The sequence below is a fragment of the Somniosus microcephalus genome, chromosome 2, assembly GCF_052327205.1.
Source record: "Somniosus microcephalus isolate GS21.2 chromosome 2, FLI_Smic_1.0, whole genome shotgun sequence".
Lineage (NCBI taxonomy): Eukaryota > Metazoa > Chordata > Chondrichthyes > Squaliformes > Somniosidae > Somniosus > Somniosus microcephalus.
Genome location: NC_140988.1, coordinates 136,797,954 through 136,819,221, shown reverse-complemented (window position 1 = coordinate 136,819,221; position 21,268 = coordinate 136,797,954). Strand labels below are relative to the sequence as shown.

Sequence of the window (21,268 nt, the reverse complement as noted above, 5' to 3'; positions counted from 1 at the left end):
TTTGTCTCTTTCATTTGTCCCGTTTTAATTAACCTTCTGTTACATGCAGCCTTTGAGTTTACTTTAATCTTTATTACCTTTGACTGCAGATTTAACTATGTCCACTATACCCCTAGATCTTGATTTCTTCCTAGTGCTTTGCTTCTGCCTATGCTGCACTTTATATGCCGCCTTAGGACAGAGATCTCCTTGTAATTTCTCCTCTTATCTTTAAATTTACCTGGTCTTGTGAGAATTTGCACTGTTTGGGAAGCTTAGGACAATGGTGCTCCCCCAGCATCAAACTATCTCCCCAATTTGATTAACTAAATTCTGATTTGGATAGCTCCTTATGGGAATCCATCCTCCACTACACCCAATATGCTGATGATCGATCTCTGGCGTCTGTTTGTCGCAATGTTTGTAGATTCTTGTATGAATCCGAAGTTGCGTCACAGGAGCCCTTCCTGGAACACAACCATGCCACTGGACCAGACGTGCAATTTCAAATTAAACTAATAATTTACAATATTTGAGAGCGAGCCGGAGAGGAAACAGTGCAAGAAGCCAACAGATAAAAGCGGGAGAACTGGAGGCGAAGAGACAGCAAGAGCGCAGAGAGCAAGTTAGAGTGCGAGCTGAACACAGAAAACGGAGAAAGAAATTCAAATGGTGACACCACTGCAGTAGACCGAGCAGACTGGTGGGTAACAGGCAAGTGTTAGTTTGTTTCATTAAATTATTAGTTTTTTCACGGTTGTTGATAATTCAATGATGGTAGTTTCCATTGTGTTTTACATTGATACATATCAATTCCAGTGTTTTGTGTTAATTTTACTATTTTAGTATCAATGGGGGAGAAATTCGGTATCGCCCCGTTTGGGGTGTAATTATCGGCCAGGCGCAAAGTTTAGCGCCGACGCTAATTATCGCCTCCGACTGCAAACTTGGCTTCTATCGCCCCTGGAGGTGATTGGAGCGCTAAATCAGGCGCCACACACCTCTCAAGGCGCCAACGCTGAGCGCCACCTCAGCGCACTGGCGAAGCTCATGTGATGTCAGTCAGCAATGGAACACAGACACACTGGCACCATCCAATTCGTAAAGAGGGTCGATCTTGCTCTCCATCCACACCCTGCTCATTGCAGCCTTGAATCTCGACCTGGAGAGACCTGTACATCAAATCTGCTGGAAAGAATAGAGAGGCCCAGGAAAAGAGCTCAGAGTGCAGCCCTCATAGTCGCTTCTAAATCGATGCAAGGAAGATCAAATCAAAATGAACCAGCAAGTGCTGCTCAGTACCCAAAACTCCTTCACACAGTTGAATCTCTCCAGAAGTCTCTCTCTCTCAATGCGTGGCGCAAAAATGTCGCCGACAAAGAGGGGCAGGAAGCGGCCGCCTTTAAAAAGCGCTCCCCCAGTCCCTTCCCGACTGCAAAACGTTCTCCTCTACCTGTCGTTGCTAGCAGCAGGCGGAAAGGCAGGGGGCGCCACTCAATATCCGGTCGGAGGCGCTACACACTCAACTGACGTCACGATCTGCAGGCGCAGGAGATCGTGGCGATAGTGTTTAGCTCCGCCGCAAAATGTCTGGTCAATTTCACGAGCGGCGCAAACTTCGTTGCGCCCGGGCGCTAGATGCTTTGCGCCCGAATAGCACCCTCTTAGGGCACTAACAGAAGGCACAAAGCAACTGAATTTTTCCCCCTTACTCTCTTAGAGGTCAGCGTCAGACTTTTTTTTTATATATAAAAGAGTTCAGTGTCAAGTGATTTAGTGGTCAAGGTCTCAGTGATTTAGAGGTCAGTGAATTGACTATCATGGCAAGTCAGCAGGGTTCCATTGCATGCACATCCTGTTCCATGCGATGATCCAGGTGGATGAATTAGCTGCGCAAATAGAGGTAAACGAATATGATTTGATTGGGATTACGGAAACATGGCTCCAGGGTGGCCAAGGTTGGGAACTCAACATCCAGGGGTATTCAATATTCAGGAAAGATAGGCAAAAAGGAAAGGGAGGTGGGGTAGCATTGCTGGTTAAAGGGATTAACACAATTGTAAGGAAGGATATTAGCTCTGATGATGTGGAATCTGTATGGGTAGAACTGAGAAATACCAAGGGGCAGAAAACGTTAGTGGGAGTGGTATATAGACCTCCAAACAGTAATGCGGAGCTTGGGGATGGCATTAAAAGGGAAATTAGAGAAGCGTGCAATAAGGGCACAGCAGTCATCATGGGTGACTTTAATCTACATATAGACTGGGCTAACCAAATTAGTAACAATACTGTGGAGGAGGAATTCCTGGAGTGTTTACGGGATGGTTTCCTGGACCAATATGTCAAGGAATCAACCAGAGATCAGGACATCTTAGACTGGGTATTATGTAACAAGAAAGGATTAATTAGCAATCTTGTTGTACGAGGCCCCTTGGGTCGGAGCGATCATAATATGATCAAATTCTTCATTAAGATGGAGAATGAAATAGTTGACTCAGAGACTAGGGTCCTGAATTTAAATAAAGGAAACTACGATGGTCTGAGGCGCGAGTTGGGTAGGATTGATTGGGGAACGTCACTCAAAGGGTTGACGGTGGATAGGCAATGGCAAACATTCAAAGACCGCATGGATGAACTACAGAATTTGTTCATCCCAGTTTGGCATAAAAATAAAACAAAAAAGGTGACTCAACCGTGGCTAACAAGGGAAATTAGGGATAGCATAAGATCCAAGGAGATGACATATAAATTGGCCAGAAAAAGCAGTAAACCTGAGGATTGGGAGCAGTTTAGGATTCAACAAAGGAGGTCAAAGGGATTAATTAAGAAAGGGAAAATAGAATATGAGAGTAAGCTTTCAGGGAACATAAAAACTGACTGTAAAAGCTTTTATAGATATGTGAAGAGAAAAAGATTGGTGAAGTCAAGCGTAGGTCCCTTGCAGACAGAATCAGGGGAATTTATAATGGGGAACAAAGAAATGGCGGACCAATTAAATACATATTTTGGTTCTGTCTTCACAAAGGAGGACACAAATAACCTCCCAGAGATGTCAGGGAACATAGGGTCTGATGAAAGGGAAGAACTGAAAGAAATCAGTATTTGTAGGGAAATGGTGTTAGGGAAATTGGGATTAAAGGCAGATAAATCCCCAGGGCCTGATAATCTACATCCTAGGGTACTTAAGGAAGTGGCCCTAAAAATAGTAGATGCATTGCTGATCATCTTCCAACATTCGATGGAATCTGGAACAGTGCCCATGGATTGGAGGGTAGCTAATGTTACCCCACTATTCAAAAAAGGTGGTAGAGAGAAAACTGGGAATTACAGACCGGTAAGCCTGCATCGGTAGTGGGGAAAATGCTAGAGTCCATTATAAAAGATGTAATAGCAGAGCACTTGGAAAACAGTGACAGGATCGGACAAAGTCAACATGGATTTACAAAAGGTAACTCGTGCTTGACTAATCTACTGGAATTTTTTGAGGATGTAACTAGTAAAATAGATAAGGGAGAACCAGTGGATGTGGTGTATTTGGACTTTCAGAAGGCTTTTGATAAGGTCCCGCATAAGAGATTAGCGTGTAAAGTTAAGGCACATGGGATTGGGGGCAAGGTATTGACTTGGATAGAGAACTGGTTGGCAGACAGAAAGCAAAAAGAGTTGGAATAAACGGGTCTTTTTCCGAGTGGCAGGCAGGGACTAGTGGGGTACCACAGGGACCGGTCCTTGGACCCCAGCTATTCACAATATATATTAATGATCTAGACAAGGGAACTAGATGCAATATCTCCAAATTTGCAGACAACACAAAGCTGGGTGGGCGTGTGTGCTGTGAGGAGGATGCCGAGAAACTCCAGGATGATTTGGACAGGTTGGGTGATTGGGCAAAAGCATGGCAGATGCAATATAACGTGGCTAAATGTGAGGTTATCCACTTTGGTGGCAAAAACAGGAAGGCAGATTATCTGAATGGCAATAGATTGGGAGAAGAGGAAGTGCAACGAGACCTGGGTGTCCTTGTGCACCAGTCGCTAAAGGTAAGTATGCAGGTGCAGCAGGCGGTTAAGAAGGCAAATGGTATGTTGGCCTTCGTAGCGAGAGGGTTTGAGTACAGGAACAAGGATGTCTTGCTGCAGTTATACAGGGCCTTGGTGAGACCACATCTTGAGTATTGTATGCAGCTTTGGTCGCCTTATCTGAGGAAGGATGTTCTTGCCATGGAAGGAGTTCAGCGAAGATTCACCAGGCTGATACCTGGGAAGGCAGGAATGACGTATGAGGAGAGATTGGGTCGATTGGACTTGTACTTGCTGGAGTTTAGAAGAATGAGAGGGGATCTCATTGAAACTTATAAAATTCTGACAGGACTGGACAGACTAAATGCAGGAAGGATGTTCCCGATGGTCGGGGAGTCCAGAACCAGGGGTCACAGTCTAAGGATAAGGAGTAGGCCATTTAGGACAGAAATGAGGAGGAATTTCTTCACCCAGAGAGTGGTGTACCTGTGGAATTCTCTACCACAGAAGGCAGTAGAGGCCAATTCATTAAATATATTCAAGAAGGAGTTGGATATATTTCTTAAGGCTAAAGGGATCAAAGGATATGGGGAGAAAGCAGGTACTGAATTTGGATGATCAGCCATGATCGCATTGAATGGCGGAGCAGGCTCGAGAGGCCGAATGGCCTACTCCTGCTCCTATCTTCTATGTTTCTATGTTTCATGCGGGAACTCGAGGACACCTCATGCATCGTGGATAACCATTTGTGCAAGAAGTGCCGCAAGTTGCTCGAGCTCAAGCTCTGAATTTTGGAGCTTTAGGAGCAGCTGGTGGCACTACAGCGTATCCGGGAGTCAAGAGTTTCCTGGATCGTACGTTCCAGGTGGTGGTCACCCCACTGCCGCAGAAGGTGAGAGCGTGGGTGAACACCAGATAGGGTAGGAGGAAGTCACAGATAGTACAGGAATCCCCCAAGCCAGTGGCACTCGTTAAAACAGTTTTCAGTTTTAGATAGTGGAGAGGGCAACGACTGCTTGGAAGAATGCAGTAAGAATCAAACCCCTGGCACCAAAGGAGATTTGACTGCACACAGGTTCAAAAAGAGTAAAAATGCAGTAGTCATAGGGGATTCAACAGTTAGGGGCATAAACAGACATTTCTGCAACCACAAACATGATTCCCAAATGGTGCCAGGGTAAAGGATATCACTAAGCGAGTGCAGGAGAATAGCCAGAAGTCATGGTCCATGTTGGACCCAATGGTATAGGTTAAAAAAAAGTATTGACGTCCTTCAGGAAGGGTTTCAGAACCTAGAAAAAGATTAAAAAACAGGACCTCAAAAAGGTATTAATCTCAGGATTACCCTATTAATCTAGGGTGACTCTTCAACTCACCCTAGCCCGGAACCAATGCGCTACGGTCATCAGTACGTACGCCCCAACACTGGAAACCAACGACGAGACCAAAGAGGAATTCTACTCCAGCCTCAAACAATCCCTGTCCAGAGTCCCAACGGGCGACAAGCTGATCCTCCTTGGCGACTTTAATCCCAGAGTTGGAAAGGACACATACCTCTGGGGAGGTGTGATCGGCAGAGAGGGGGTAGGGAAAGCCAACTCCAACGGTATCTTCCTCCTGTCGAAATGCTTAGAACATGGCCTCGTCATAACCAACACCTTGTTCCGTCAGAGAGACAAGTACAAGGCTTAATGGCAGCACCCTCATTCCAAGCACTGGCATCTGCTGGACTACGTCATCATCCGAGTGAGGGACCGCAAGGACGTCCGCATCACTCGCTCTGTCATCGCCATCAATGTAGCCCCAAAACAGCGGCGGCAACAGAAACAACGCCGCAGGAAAATTAACACTGGAGCACTCAAAGGCCCCGCTAAGAAAGCCCTATTCAGCCTGCGCCTCACAAACAACCTGACGACTCCCAGTGATGCAGAGACCCAGAGTGCCCACAGCGTCTGGTCTGCACTCAAGGCATCCATAATCAGCACCTGTGAAGAGACGCTCGGTCACTCGACCAGGAAACACCAAGACTGGTTCGACAAGAATGACCAGGAGATCCAGGAGCTAATAAGCCGCAAGCGCAAGGCATTCCTGATCTGGAAACAGCGACAGAACTCGAGAGCAAGAAAGCAGCTCTACAGAAGCCTGAAGGCCAAGGTCCAACAAAAAACTCACGACCTAAAGAACAGATGGTGGGTGGAAAAAGCGCAGGAGATCCAGCAGCTAGCCGACAAGCACGACGTGCGTGGATTCTTTAGCGCAGTCAAGACCATCTACGGCCCAAGCACCCAAGGTCCTACCCCACTGCGGGCCAAGAACAGAGAGGTACTCATCAAGGACAGAGAGGCAGTCAGTGCCCGCCGGAAGGAGCACTTCGAAGATCTCCTTAACCACGACTCTGTCTTCGATACGAGTGTCCTCAACTCCATCCCACAGCATGCTACCCGCCACCATCTCAGCACAACCCCAGCCCGGCATGAGGTTGAAAAGGCCATCCGACAACTGAAGAACAACAAGGCCTCAGGAGCAGATGGAATCCCCGCTGAGGCACTAAAGCATGGCGGAGAAGCAACTACTGACGCGAATTCATGAACTCATTTCTCTTATCTGGAAGGAGGAGAGCATGCCAGGGGATCTCAGACGCCGTAATTGTGACCATCTTCAAGAAAGGTGACAAGTCCGATTGTGGTAATTACAGAGGAGTTTCCCTGCTGTCTGCCACAGGGAAAGTCATTGCAAGAATTCTCAATCGCCTTCTCCCAGTGGCCGAGGAGCTCCTCCCAGAGTTGCAATGCAGATTCCACCCACTAAGGGGCACAATGGACATGATCTTCACCGCACGTCAATTACAAGAGAAATGCAGGGAACAGTACCAACCGCTGTACATGGCCTTCTTTGATCTCACAAAGGCCTTCGACAGTCAACCGTGAGGGATTATGGAGTGTCCTCCTCAAATTCGGCTGCCCTCAAAAGTTTGTCACTATCCTCCGCCTGCTTCACGACGACATGCAAGCCGTGATCCTGACCAATGGTTCCACCACAGACCCAATTCACGTATGAACCGGGGTCAAGCAAGGCTGCGTCATCGCACCAACGCTCTGCTCTATCTTCTTTGCTGCAATGCTCCATCTCAGCCTCAATAAGCTCCCCACTGGAGTGGAGCTAATTTACAGAACAAACGGGAAACTGTTCAACCTCCAAGGTCGTCCCATCCTCTGTCATCGAATTACAGTACGCAGACGACGCTTGCGTCTGCGCTCACTCGGAGGTCGAACTCCAAACCATCGTCAACAATTTCACCGAAGCGTACGAGAGCATGGGCCTTACACTAAACATCCGTAAGATAAAGGTCCTCTACCAACTTGCCCCCACCACACAGTACTGCCCCCCGATTATCAAAATCCACGACAAGGCCTTGGACAACGTGGACCACTTTCCATACCTCAGGAGCCTACTGTCAACAAGGGCAGACGTCGACGACAAAGTCCAACACCGCCTTCAGTGTGCCAGTGCAGCCTTCGGTCGCCTGAGGAAGAGAGTGCTTGAAGACCCGGACCTCAAACCCGGCACTAAGCTCATGGTCTACAGAGCAGCAGTGATACCGGCCCGGCTGTATTCCTCAGAGACATGGACCATGTACAGCAGGCACCTCAAAGCACTGGAGAGGTACCACCAACGCTGCCTCCGCAAGATCCTGCAAATCCATTGGTAGGATAGGCGCACAAACGTCAGTGTTCTTGCTCAGGCCAACATCCCCAGCATCGAAGCTTTGACCACGCTCGATCAGCACCAATGGACGGGTCACACTGTCCGCATGCCCGATAAGAGACTTCCAAAACAAGCGCTCTACTCGGAGCGCCGGCACGGCAAGAAAGCCCCAGGTGGGCAGAGAAAACGCTTCAAGGACACCCTCAAAGCCTCCTTGAAAAAGTGCAACATCCCCACCGGCACCTGGGAATCCCTGGCCCAAGACTGCACAAAGTGGAGGAGAAGCATCCGGGAAGGCACCGAACACCGAGTCTCTTCGTTGGGAGCAAGCGGAAGCCAAGCGCAGGCAGCGCACGTCAACCCAAGCACCCCACCCACCCACCCCTTCAACCACCGTCTGCCCCACCTGTGACAGAGACTGTAGGTCCTGCATTGGACTCATCAGTCACCTGCGAACTCATTTTTAATGTGGAAGCAAGTCATCCTCGGTTCCGAGGGACTGCCTAAGAAGACGACTCCTCCCAGCGCCATGTGCCAGTGAGTACAGAAACAGGAAGATAGTTCAGGTAAATGCATGGTTGGAGAAGTGGTGCAGGAGGAAGGGTTTCAGATTCTTGGGGCATTGGGATTGGTTCTGGGGGAAGGCGCACCTGCTCAAGATGGACTGGTTACACCTGAACCAAACTAATTTGGCAGGACGAGGGGAACCAGAAAATAGCAGAAAGGAGCAGCAATGAAATCAGAGGAGAGAGAGAAAAACAGCAGTAAAAATAGAAATATTCCAAAAATTGCAGGGACCAGATTGAGGAAAATAGCAAAAGTGATGGAGGTATTAAACTGTATGTACGTCAATGTCCGTAGTGTAACTAATAAGGTTGGTGAGCTGCAGGCACAAGTTGCCACATGGGATTATGACGTGGTTGCATTAACAGAGATATGGATAAAAAAAGCCAAAAATGTTCCTGGTTACTAAGTATTCTGGAATGAGAGAGAAGGAAAAAGAGGCGGGGGCGTGACAATGTTGATTAAGGATGATGTTACAGTTCTAAATAGAAAGGATATACTAGATGGTTGTCGGACTGAATCTATTTGGCTTGAGTGAAGAAGAGGGAGCTATTGAATTTCTAGGAGGTTGTTATAAATAGAGCTCGAAACAGCAAAAAGGAGATTGTATTCCACCACAATCTAACCTTATGGCTCGGCATATCCCTCACTCTACCATTATCATCAAGCCAAGGGACCAGCCCTGGTTCTATAAGGAGTGTAGAAGACGCGCTGTCCCCAGTTTTGAAAAAGGGTTTCAACCCGAAACGTCAACTCTAATTTCTCTCCACGGATGTTGCCTGGCCTGCTGAGTTTTTCCAGCATTTTCTGTTGTTATTTCGGATTTCCAGCATCTGCAGTATTTTGCTATCGTGTAGAAGAGCATGCCAGGAGTAGCACCTGTCATACCTAAAAATGAGGTGCCAACCTGGGGAAGCATGCTAAAAAGCAGAAGCAGCATGCTATAGACAGGGCTAAGCAATCCCACAATTAACGGATCAAATCAAAGCTCTGCAGTCCTGCCACATCCAGTCGAGAATGGTGGTGGACCAATAAACAACTAACGGGAGGAGGAGGCTCCATGAATATCCCCATCCTCAATGATGGTGGAGCCCAGCACGGGAGTGCAATAGACAAGACTGAAGCATTTGCAACCATCTTCAGCCAGAAGTGCAGAGTGGATGATCAATATCGGCCTCTTCCTGAGGTCCGCACCATCATAGAAGCCAGTCTTCAGCCAATTCGATTCACTCCACGTGATATCAAGAAACGGCTGAGCGCACTGAATACAGCAAAGGCTATGGGCCCAGACAACATCCCAGCTATCGTGCTGAAGACTTGTGCTCCAGAGCTAGCCGCGCTGTTCCAGTACAGCTACAACACTGGCTTCTAACCAACAATGTGGAAAACTGCCCAGGTATGTCCTGTCCACAAAAAGCAGGACAAATCCAATCTGGCCAATTACCACCCCATCAGTCTACTCTCAAACATCAGCAAAGTGATGGAAGGTGTCATCAACAGTGCTATCAAGCGGCACTTACTCACCAATAACTTGCTCACTGATGCCCAGTTTGGGTTCCACCAAGACCACTCGGCTCCAGACCTCATTACAGCTTTGGTCCAAACATGGACAAAGGAGCTGAATTCCAGAGGTGAGGTGAGAGTGACTGCCCTTGACATCAAGGCAGCATTTGACCGAGTGTGGCATCAAGGAGCCCTTGTAAAACTGAAGTCAATGGGAATCAGGGGGAAAACTCTCCACTGGTTGGAGTCATACCCAGCACAAAGGAAGATGGTTGTGGTGGTTGAAGGTCAAGCATCACAGCCCCAGGACATCGCTGCATGAGTTCCTCAGGGCAGCTTCCTAGGCCCAACCAGCTTCAGCTGCTTCATCAATGACCTTCCCTCCAACATAAGGTCAGAAATGGGGATGTTCGCTGATGACTGCACAGTGTTCAGTGCCATTCACAACTCCTCAGATAATGAAGCAGTCCATGCCCGCATGCAACAAGACCTGGACGACGTTTAGGCTTTGGCTGATAAGTGGCAGGTAACATTCACGCCACAGAAGTGCCAGGCAATGACTATCTCCAACAAGCGAGAGTCTAACCACCGCCCCTTGACTTTCAACGGCATTACCATCGCCGAATCCCCCACCATCAACATCCTGGGGGTCACCATTAACCAGAAACTTAATTGGACCAGCCACATAAATACTGCGGCAACAAGAGCAGGTCAGAGGCTAGGTATTCTGCAGCGAGTGTCTCACCTCCTGACTCTCCAAAGCATTTCCACCATCTACAAGGCACAAGTAAGGAGTGTGATGGAATACTCTACTTGCTTGGATGAGTGCAGCTCCAGCAACACTCAAGAAGCTCGACAACATCCAGGGCAAAGCAGCCCGCTTGATTGGCACCCCAACCACCACCTTAAAACATTCACTCCCTCCACCACCAGCGTACCGTGACTGCAGTGTGTGCCATCTAAAAGATGCACTGCAGCAACTCGCCAAGGATTCATCGGCAGCACCTCCCAAACCCGTGACCTCTACCACCCTAGATGGACAAGGGCAGCAAGCGCATGGGAACACCACCACCTCCAAGTTACACACCATCCTGACTTGTAAATATATCACCGATCCTTCATCGTTGCTGGGTCAAAATCCTGGAACTCCCTACCTAACAGCACTGTGGGAGTACCTTCACCACACGGATAGCAGCAGTTCAAGAAGGCAGCTCACCACCACCTTCTCGAGGGCAATTAGGGATGGGTAATAAATGCTGGCCTTGCCAGCGACGCCCACATCCCATAAACAATTTTTTAATAAAAAGAGCAAATTTCAAAGGCGTGTAACAAAAAAATAGCAATATGAGACAACTTTAATTTCCCTAATAAACTGGAGAAAACATAGTGCTAACAGTAGGGAAGGCAAAGAATTTCTGATGTGTATAGGAGAATTTTCTCAATCTATATGTCTCCAGTCCATTGAGGAAGGAAGCAGTGTTGTATCTGGTTCTGGGAAATGAAGTAGGGCAAGAAGGGCATTACAGTAGATATCAGCTAGCTAACAGTGACTACAACATAATTCGATTTAGAATAATTGTGGAAAGAAACCAGAAAATATCAAAAGGGAAAAATGCTCAACTGGGAAAGAGCTAATTTCAATGATTTAAGAAGGTAGATTGGAAAATGCGATTGCAGGATAAAGCAGTAACGGAACAATGGAAGGCATTCAGGGAAGAGATAGTTCAGGTACAAACTAGGCATATTCCTTTGAAGGAAATGGTAGAGCATCCAAAGATAATGCAACCCGGATGACAAAGGAAATAAAAGATAAAACAGAAAAAGGTGGCTTATGATAAATGTCAGGAGCAAGATTCAGTTAACAACAAGAATATGAAAAGTACAAGAGGGAATTGAAAAAGTTAATACAGGAGGCAAAGAGAGGTTAAGAAAAGATTAGTTGGCAACATTAAATTGAACCCTAAAACATTTTATAAACATATGAAGTGTAAGAGGTTAGCTGTGGAAAAAATTGGGCCTATTAAGGACCTAAAGGGAAATCTTCATGTAGAGACAGAGGACATGGTTAAAGTATTAAATTAGTTCTTTGCATCTGTCTTCATAAAGGATGCACTAAAAAGAGGGAAATTGTGGACAGGATTGTAATAGATAGAGAAGACATACTAAAAATATATTAGCAATACTGAAAGTTGGCAAGTCACCTGGCCAGATGGAATGCATCCCAGGTTGCTGAAAGAAGCAAAGGTAGAAATAGCAGAGGCATTAGTCACAGTCTTTCAATCCTCATTGGATTCCGGAGTCGTGCCAGAGGACTGGAGGGTTCCTAATGTAATACCACTATTCAAGAAAAGGGCAGAGGGATAAACTAGGAAACTACAGGCCAGTCAGCCCAATATCGGTGGTGGGGAAGTTGTTGAAAATCATCAGGGACAAAATAAACTTTCATTTGGAAAGGCATGGGTTAATCAGGGAAAGCCAGCATTGATTTGTTAAAGGCAAATCGTGTCTGATTAACTTGACTGAATTCTATGATGAGGTAACAGAAGGGTTCATTGAGGTAGAGCAGTAGATGTGTATATATGGAATTTTAGAAGGCATTCTACAAAGTGCCACATAGCAGGCTTGTCATAGCAGGCATAGCAGAAAATGGAAGCCCATGGAGTTAAGTGGAAAGTGCTGAAATTGATAGACAGGATGTACTAGAAAGACTAGATATGCTTAGAGTGGATAGGTTGCCTGGTCCAGATGGCTTGCATCCCAGGTTGCTAAGGAAATTGGGGGAGGAAATAGCAGAAGGGCTTGCCATAATTTTCCAATCTTCCCTAGATGCGGGGGAGGTGCCTGAGGATTGGAAAGTGGCAAATGTGACACCATTGCTCAAGAAAGGGTGAAAGGACAATCCAGTTAACTACAGGCCGGTCATTTTATCAATGGTGGGTAAAGTTTCAGAAACAATAATCAAGGAAAAAATTAACAGGCACTTGGAGAGGTTTAAGCTGATTAAGGAGAGCCAACACGGACTTGTAAAAGTCAGATCATGTTTGACTAATCTAATTGAATTTTTTGATGAAGTAACAGGGAGGATTGATGAAGGGAATGCAATGGATGTTGTAGACATGGATTTTCAGAAGGCGCTTGACAAAGTACCACATAGAAGGCTGGTTAACAAAATTGAGGCTCATGGAATAGGTGGGTCAGTGGCAGCTTGGATAAGGAATTGGCTTAAGGATAGAAAACAGCGAGATGTGGTAAATGGCTGTTTTTCAGACTGGAGGATAGTAGACAGTGGGTGTTCCCCAAGGGTCAGTGCTGGGGCCACTGCTTTTTTTGATATATGACCTGGATATTGGAATACAGAGTAGAATTTCTAAATTTGCCGATTACATCAAATTTGGGGGGGGGGGGGGTGGCAAACAGTGAGGATGATACCAATCGACTGCAACAGGACATAGAAAGGCTAGCAGAAAGGGCAGACAAGTGGCACATGTAATTTAATACAGAGAAGTGTGAGGTGATGCATTTTGGCAGAAGGAATAGGGAGACAATATACACTTAATGGCAGTTTTAAAGAGTGTGCAGGGACAGAGGGACCTGGGAGTTAATGTGCATAGGTCCCTGAAGGTGGCGGGACATATTGAGAGAGAGAGAGAGAGAGAGAGAGTGGTTAGCAAAGCATATAGGATCTTGGGCTTCATAAATAGAGGTACTGAGTAGAAAAGTAGAGAAGTTATGCTGAACCTTCATAAAGTGCTGGTTAGGCCACAACTGGAATATTGCGTCCAGTTCTGGTCACCACACTTTAGGAAGGATGTGAAGGTCCTTGAGAAGGTGCAGAGGAGATTTACCAGAATAGTTCCAGGGATGGGGGAAACTTAGCTACAAGGACAGGTTGGAGAAGCTGGATTTGTTTTCATTAGAGCAAAGGAGGTTAAGGGATGATTTGATAGAGGTGTGCAAGATTATGACTGGTTTGGATAGGCTAGATGGGGAAAGGCTGTTCCCACTAGTTGATGGTTCAAGGACTAGGGGACACAGATTTAAGGTTTTGGGCAAGAGATACAGGGGGGATGCGAGGAAAAACCTTTTGACTTAGCGAGTGGTGAGGACCTGGAACTCGCTGCCAACGGAAGTGGTGGAAGCGGAGACACTCAATGTTTTCAAGGGGAGACTGGAAAGGCACTTGAGGGAAATAAACTTGCAGGGCTATGGGGATAGAGCGGGGGAGTGGGACTGAGTGGATTGCTCTACAGAGAGCTGGCGTGGACTCGATGGGCCGAATGACCTCCTTCTGTTCCATTATGACTATATGGATACGAAATTGGCTCAGTGACAGGAAGCAGAGAGTGGTGGTGGTTGGTAGCTGGTAGCTTTTCAGACTGGGAAGTGGTTTGTAGTGGTATTCCCCAAGGGTCAGTTCAGTCCATTGCTCTTTTTAATTTTTATAAATGACCTAGGGGGAGAAACTCGGTATCACCCCGCTTGGGGCGCAATTATCGTCCAGACGCAAAGTTTAGCGCCCAACGCTAATTATTGCCTCCGACTGCAATTTTGGCTTCTATCGCCCCTGGAGGTGATTGGAGCGCTAAATCAGGCACGTCACACCTGTCTTAAGGCGCAAAGGCCGAGGAGCAAGGCGCTACCTCAAAGCACTGGCGAAGCTCATGTGATGTCAGTCAGCAATGGAACACAGGCACACTGGCGCCGGCCAGTTCTTAAAGGGGAGGGTCGATCTTGCGCTCCATCCACACCCTGCTCATTGCAGCCTTGAATCTCGGCCTGGAGAGACCTGTGCATCAAATCTGCTGGAAAGAACAATGGAGAGGCCCAGGGAAAGAGCTCAGAGTGCAGCCCCCATAGTCTCTTCTAAATCGATGCATGGAATGTCAAATCAAAATGAACCTGCAAAGTGCTGCTCAGTACTCAAAACTCCTTCACACAGCATTGAATCTCTCCAGAAGTCTCTCTCTCTCGGAATGCAAAAATGTCGCTGACAAAAAAAGGCAGGAAGCGGTCGCCTTTAAATAGCGCTCCGCCAGTCCCTTCCCGACTGAAAAACGTTCCCCTCAACCGGTCATTGCTAGCGGCAGGCCGAAAGGCAGGGGGCGCCACTCAATATCCGGTCCGGGGCATTGCACGCTCGTCTGACGTCACGATCTGCCGGCGCAGGAGATCGTGGTGGTAGTGTTTAGCGCCGCCACAAAATGTCTGGTCAATTCCGCGAGCGGTGCAAACATTGCCGCGCCCGGGCGCTAGTTGCTTTGCGACCCATTAGCACCCTACTGGAGGCGCAAAGCAACCAAATTTTTCCCCCCTAGACTCGTGTGTAGGGAGCAGCATTATAAAGTTTGCAGATGATACAAAACTAAGCAACGTAGTAGACACCGATAAGGATAGTTGTCGACTTCGGGTGACAGACAGGATGGTGAAATGAGCAGAAACATAGCAGATGGAGTTCAATGTGGAGAAGGGTGAAGTGATGTACTTTGGAAGGACCAATATGGAAATGCAGTATACTATAAATGCACAATTTTTGAAAAGTGTGGATGAGCAGGGAGACCTTGGTGTCCATATACATATATCCTTAAAGGTGGAAGGGCAAGTTAATAAAGGTAGTTAAAAAAGCATATGGGTTACTTGGGTTTATAAATAGAGGTATAGAATATAAAAGCAGAGGGATCAGGTTAGAACTTTAGAAATCACTGGTTAGGCCTCAGCTGGAATATTGTGGACAATTCTGGTCACCACACTTCAGGAAAGATGTAAAGGCCTTAGAAAGAGCACAAAGGAGATTCACCAGGATGCTACCAGGGACTTCAGTTATGAGGAGAGGTTGGAAAAGTTAGGAACCTTCTCTGTTCCAAGGAGAACAGTGAAAGTTAAGAGGTGACCTCAGAGGTTTTCAAGATGATGTGGGGTTTTCATCGAGTAGATAAAGAAAAGCTGTTCCCTCTGGCAAGTGGGTCAATAAACAGAGGTCATAGATTTAAAATCATTGGCAAAAGAGCGAGAGGATTTTTCTCCCCCCGCCACCCCCCCCACTCAGAGTTGTCGGGATCTGAAAAGCTGTACCTAAAAGGTTGGTGGAAGCCGATTCCATAAACAATTTTAAAAAGGAGTTTGACAGGTACTTGAGGATGAGGAAATTACAGGGTTACAGACAAAAAGCGGGGCTGTGGGACTAAGCATGACTGCTCTTTCAAAGAGCCAGCAGGGGCACAACAGGCCAAATGGCCACCTCCTGTGCTGTAAGTTTCTCATGATTCTATGAATAAAACACACCAAAAATCACTGGGATACTTACAAAACATTCTGCTGCATCATCCATTAGACCGAGTTGAAAACGATGCTCATCTTTAAAGCTTTCAGCTAGAGCATTGCGTAAAGCATCAGAGGGAAGGGCTTTTTCCCTGCTGTTTTGAAATTCTACAAATATATTCTGCAAGAAAACAACATAAATGATTTGCAACAGTGGAAAAAAAGGCAATGTGTGTTTAGTTCAACCTTAAGAATTAGATAAATCAATTGCTTTTATTTTAAACTTCACAGGCAGAAACTGCCTTCAGGATGCTACACTGATCCCTCTTGGTTCTGAACGCGAGCAAGACACACTTATGTAAATTGTCCTGTTAAAGTGATATAAAGTACAGGAAACTTCGCGATATCGGCACCGAGCTGCTGCCGATCTATCAAAACTTCCGGATAGACCAGCGCTAATGTTGAAGGATACGGAGGTTTTCATCTCCGTATCGGACAACACTGTTGCTTAGCAACAGCTTGTAAACACTCGGCCCGTACCTTGGAAGCGTCTCTGAAGCTGTTGCTAAGCTAGAGACGCTTTCCAGGGCCTGACTGTTAAAAAAAAATGCTAGAAGAAAAAAAACCTAACCAAAACAGCTGCTGATTTCTGCCGTTAGATCGAGGTTTCCGGACATACAACCTCCGGATAAACCAAAGTTTCCTGTATACAGAAGCTTTCTCCACACTACTGCAATAAGCAAGCCTCTTTCCAAACAATTTGTGGGGCACCATAGGTGAAATTACCAGCCCAGTACATTTTACATCCTGATGAGATTCTTTTAAATTGAGGAACTAAATTGTAAAGTATTGGGACTTGGAGTTTCACAGTTTTGGAGTCCTAGGAAAGAGTAATTTAGAATAGGAGACAATACAAAGTCTTGATTTCAACACTGAGGATGCAGAAAAGAGGAAGAGCATGTAAGTGAGATTATTACAGCAGTAATATACAAAAAGTTAAAATTTAACTTTACCTTCAAAGCGCAAAATATGCAAGCATTCCCAGAGCACACGTGTCCAGGCAGCTGTCTCAAACTACGTCGGAAAATGTCCAGGTGCCATAGAATCTGCAGGGAGAGACAGGCTACAGTCGTAAAAATAACCAAGACAAAAAAGATGACTTCCAAAAATGCAATTGGTGTCCAGATATAAAAAGCAATCTTTTTAAGAATTGTATTTCCATTAAGGACAAACTTACGGAGATACATGAATGCTCAAACATGCCTTCAAGACATTTCCACCCTTCCCTCGCCTTCACATGGCCTATCTCCGACTCTTCCCTTCCACGACTTTCCTGTCTCCATTTCTGAAGATAGGCTATTGACAAACATCCAACATAAGCCAAATGACTCCCACAGCTACCTGAACTACACTTCCTCCCACCCCGCTTCCTGTAAGGACTCTATTCCATTCTCGCAGTTTCTCCGTCACATCCGTTCTGATGATGCCACCTTCCATACTAGTGCTTCCGATAGGTCTTTTTCCTCAACCGAGGATTCGCCTCTACCGTGATTGACATGGCCCTCAACCGTGTCTGTTCCATTTCCCGCACTTCTGCTCTCACTCCTTCCCCTCCCCCTCAGAACCACGATAGGGTTCTCCTAGTCCTCACCTTTCACCCCACCAGCCTCCACATTCAACGAATCATCCTCCGCCATTTCCACTACCTCCAGCGTGTTCAAACCACCAAACACATCTTCTCCTTCCCTTTCAGCATTCCGAAGGGACCACTCCCTCTGTGACATCCTGGTCCACTCACTCACCCGCTCTCCTTCCCACAGCACCTTCCCGTGCAAGCGAAGGAGATGCAGCACCTGTCCTTCTACTTTCTCCATTCCCACCATGCAGGGCCACAAACAATCCTCTCAGGTTCAACAGCGATTTACTTGTACTTCTTGCAATTTAGTATACTGTATTCGCTGCTCACAATATGGTCTCTTCTACACTGGGGAGACCAAACGGAGATTGGGTGACCGCTTTGCGGAACACCTCCGTTCAGTCCGTAAGCGTGACCCCGAGCTTCCGGTCGCCTGTCACTTTAATTCTCCGTTCCACTCCCACTCGGATTTCTCTGTCCTCTGCCACTTACACTGTTCCAAAGCTCAATTTAAGTTCGAGGAACAGCATCTGATCTTTTCATTGGGCACTTTACAACCTTCTGGACTCAACATCGAGTTCAACAATTTCAAACCATAACCTCTGTCCATATTTTTTCAGATGGCAGCTGTTGATTCCGCTATTCCCATCTTTTGTTTCTTTACTTGTCCCACTACCATCTCGTTTTGCTTTGTACAATCAGACCTTTTGTCATTTAATCACCCTGCCAGACCTCCCCTTTTGTTCTTTCCTCCTCGCCCCTTTCCCTGCCCCTGCACTTGCTTAAAATCGGTTGCATCGTAACTTTTTCCAGACGAAAGGTCATCAACCCAAAACGTTAACTCTGTTTACTCTCCACAGCTGCTGCCTGACCTGCTAAGTATTTCTAGCATTTTCTGTTTTCATTGCCTTCAACACATGTTCTCTTCCCCACCCCCTCACTTGAGGGAGTTTGAAATCATTCTCCCAGTCTCTAAGACTGCTGTTTACACATAGCCATGCCTCAATGGTTTATGCTTCCCTAGAGCAATCACCAGAACTTTTTTCACAAACCATCACATAGGATGCATAGGTTAGGAAATGTGCTAAAATTACTTTTGCTCCATACCTATGTCAAAACATTCCACTTATTGATCCCTTAAATTAATCAAACATATTTTTAAAAGATTCCTGACAAAAGACACATTTCTCACATATTAAAATATACCACCAGTAAACTCTAGTTGGCTCAGTGTGAGCAAATATTCCTTTCTGGCAAGAGGTTGTAGATTCAATCCTTATTCTGTGCCGAGTTAGATGATTACTGTCGGGACAATCAAAACAGGCACAACTATTTGACTTCAGTTTTCCAGGTTTTGGGGAGGGAGGGAGTAGGAAAATAGAACTGGATAGGACTGCTGTCCAATGAATTCTGCTGATAAAGTATACAACTGGGATACCCACCAAGGTCAAACAAGCTGCTCACAGTCACTGTCTAGGCTCATCAGAAGAATGGCCAATTGGATAAAATACCAGAGGCTTGCTGGATCCGTGGAACCATTCCCGAAAATGAGTAATTTATTTCAGGAAAGGGAGGAGAATATTAAGGGGGTTGGGGGGGGGGGGGGGGGGGGTTGGGGGCAAGAATTGAAACAGGATACAATGGATTATACGCCAAGCTCTCGTATTAACATGCATGACCTAACCAAAAAGGTACTGAAATCAACTATTGACACTGAAGAAAGGAGCTCAATACTGTAAGAAATGGGATAACAGTGAATGGACATAAGGCACCACCATCAATCTCTACAGTAAAAACACTACCCCGATAAACAAAATTCAGTTGCTAGAACAGACACTGCTGAGAATCAACAAATCACTGTATCTAAATATTGACCGTTCTAAAGTAGGTAATATATTGCATACGAAAGTTTTACATCAATAATAGATAATGGACAATTTTCTTATTTAGAGTAAGAAAAATATCAAGTGACAAAACGCTCCTTTTACTATATAAGCGAGCAGAAATAAAATTGAGAATTGTGTTGTTTAATTATCTGACAGATTTTGACAAAGATCATTCTTCTTACCTTCAAATCCCTCCATGACTTTGCTCCACCCTACCTCAGTGGCCTCCAACAGCGGAACTCTCTGCTCCGTAAACATTGGCTCACTTCTTGTCCCCTGCTCCCTCTACTCCATCAGCACCTATGATCCCATCCCATCCTCTGTTACTTTCTTCCCAGCACCCATCACTTCCCTCTCTGAACTCAAAAGCTTCCGTAAACCAGTTGTCTTTGAATATAAATTCAAACTTCAACTCCCTTTCCCCCCGCTTTCCCCTTCCTGGTCTGTGTTCAACACCAAGTAAAGGACTCCAAGGTGTCTCTTGGCTATAGAAATGCAAGTTGTCATTGCTCGGTTTCTTCCTGTACCTCACTGCTGCCCTCCCCCATTTTTATTCTTTCTCCCACTGCTCTGCCCTTGACTGTTCCTTATGGTTCTATTCTCCCAACTACATCCTTTGCTTCCAGTGATCTTGAATTACAGTCTTTTCCTCCAGTGATGTGTCCCAACACCATGGATTGCATTTGTATATAATGCCCCAAGACAAGTGACCCATCTATCTATCTATTTATATACAGGAAACTTTGTGCTATCCGGCACCCACGGGACCGAGCTGCTGCCGTTGCCTCAAAACTGCCGTACTCTCCAGAGTTAATGTTGAGAGATACGGAGATTCTTATCTCCGTATTTGACAACAAACACTTGCTTAGCAACAGCTTCTAAACACTCGGGTGTGGCCCTAAAGCTCTGTAGCTGAAGCTGTTGCTATAGCTACAGACCTTGCACAGCTTGACTGTTCAAACAAAGCAAAAAAAAAACAAAAAGAATAAAAAACGGCTGCTGATTTTTGCCGGTGGCACCAGATTGCCGGATAGCTCACCTCCGGATAGCACAAAGTTTCTTGTATATATAAACGAGTCTGTCTGTTATACACTCAAGTTATAGAGCGTACCTACACGCATGTTATAGCAAAAGAAAGCTCATCATTAGGGGAGTCTAATAAGCATATTTACTTTTTGGTCAGACAAAAATTGTTCGGACACTATACAAAAAATGTTCAAAAATCTGGTCATTAGCGGCTGACCAATCCTACCGCTCATTAGCGTTGAGTGATGTGATGGTTGACCAATCCTACATTTCAGTGACCTGATGGTTGACCAATCCGCCGTCTGTGGGCGGGCCTAATCCTGCAGCCTCCCGAAACTTCGCCGCCATTTTTTTCATCCCCATAGCGACAGCACCAGCCAAACAAACCCCCACATTGCATCTCCGGGAGCGGGAGGTGAGTTGGAGTCACTCGGGCCGGGCCTCACAACCGCTCGGCCCGAGACAGAGCGGGCGGGGGAGCGTCAGCGGCCGGCCGTTAACCGTGCCACGGCGCCCTGCCGCACCGGGAGCTCAGCTGGGGTCCGTCTCGGCCCCAGAGCCCAGCCGGGCCTCAACCGCTAGGCCCCGCACGTCCACCGCGGCTGGGCTCAATTTTCAAAGCCCTTCCTCTGGTCCCAAATGATCACAACGGCACCGGGCCTGAGGCGCCAGGGAGGGAGAGGGGAGGGAGGGAC

The 21,268-nt window shown here is 46.4% G+C and overlaps 1 protein-coding gene across 3 annotated transcripts in view; it reads right to left on the bottom strand.

The window, feature by feature from the left end:
* Nucleotides 1–21,268, bottom strand: part of LOC147122971 (ubiquitin carboxyl-terminal hydrolase 53-like) — a 154,128-nt gene that overhangs the window by 42,397 nt on the left and 90,463 nt on the right. The window contains exons 2-3 of one of the 3 annotated variants that reach the window (XM_085962864.1): nt 17,039–17,131; nt 16,072–16,206 (exon numbers count right to left, since the gene is read on the bottom strand). In XM_085962864.1, coding sequence (XP_085818990.1) covers nt 16,072–16,206; nt 17,039–17,131 — 228 coding nt within the window. Of the gene's footprint in view, nt 1–16,071; nt 16,207–17,038; nt 17,132–21,268 lie in introns of those variants that run through there. The other 2 variants (XM_085962884.1, XM_085962874.1) reach the window with 2 other exon arrangements.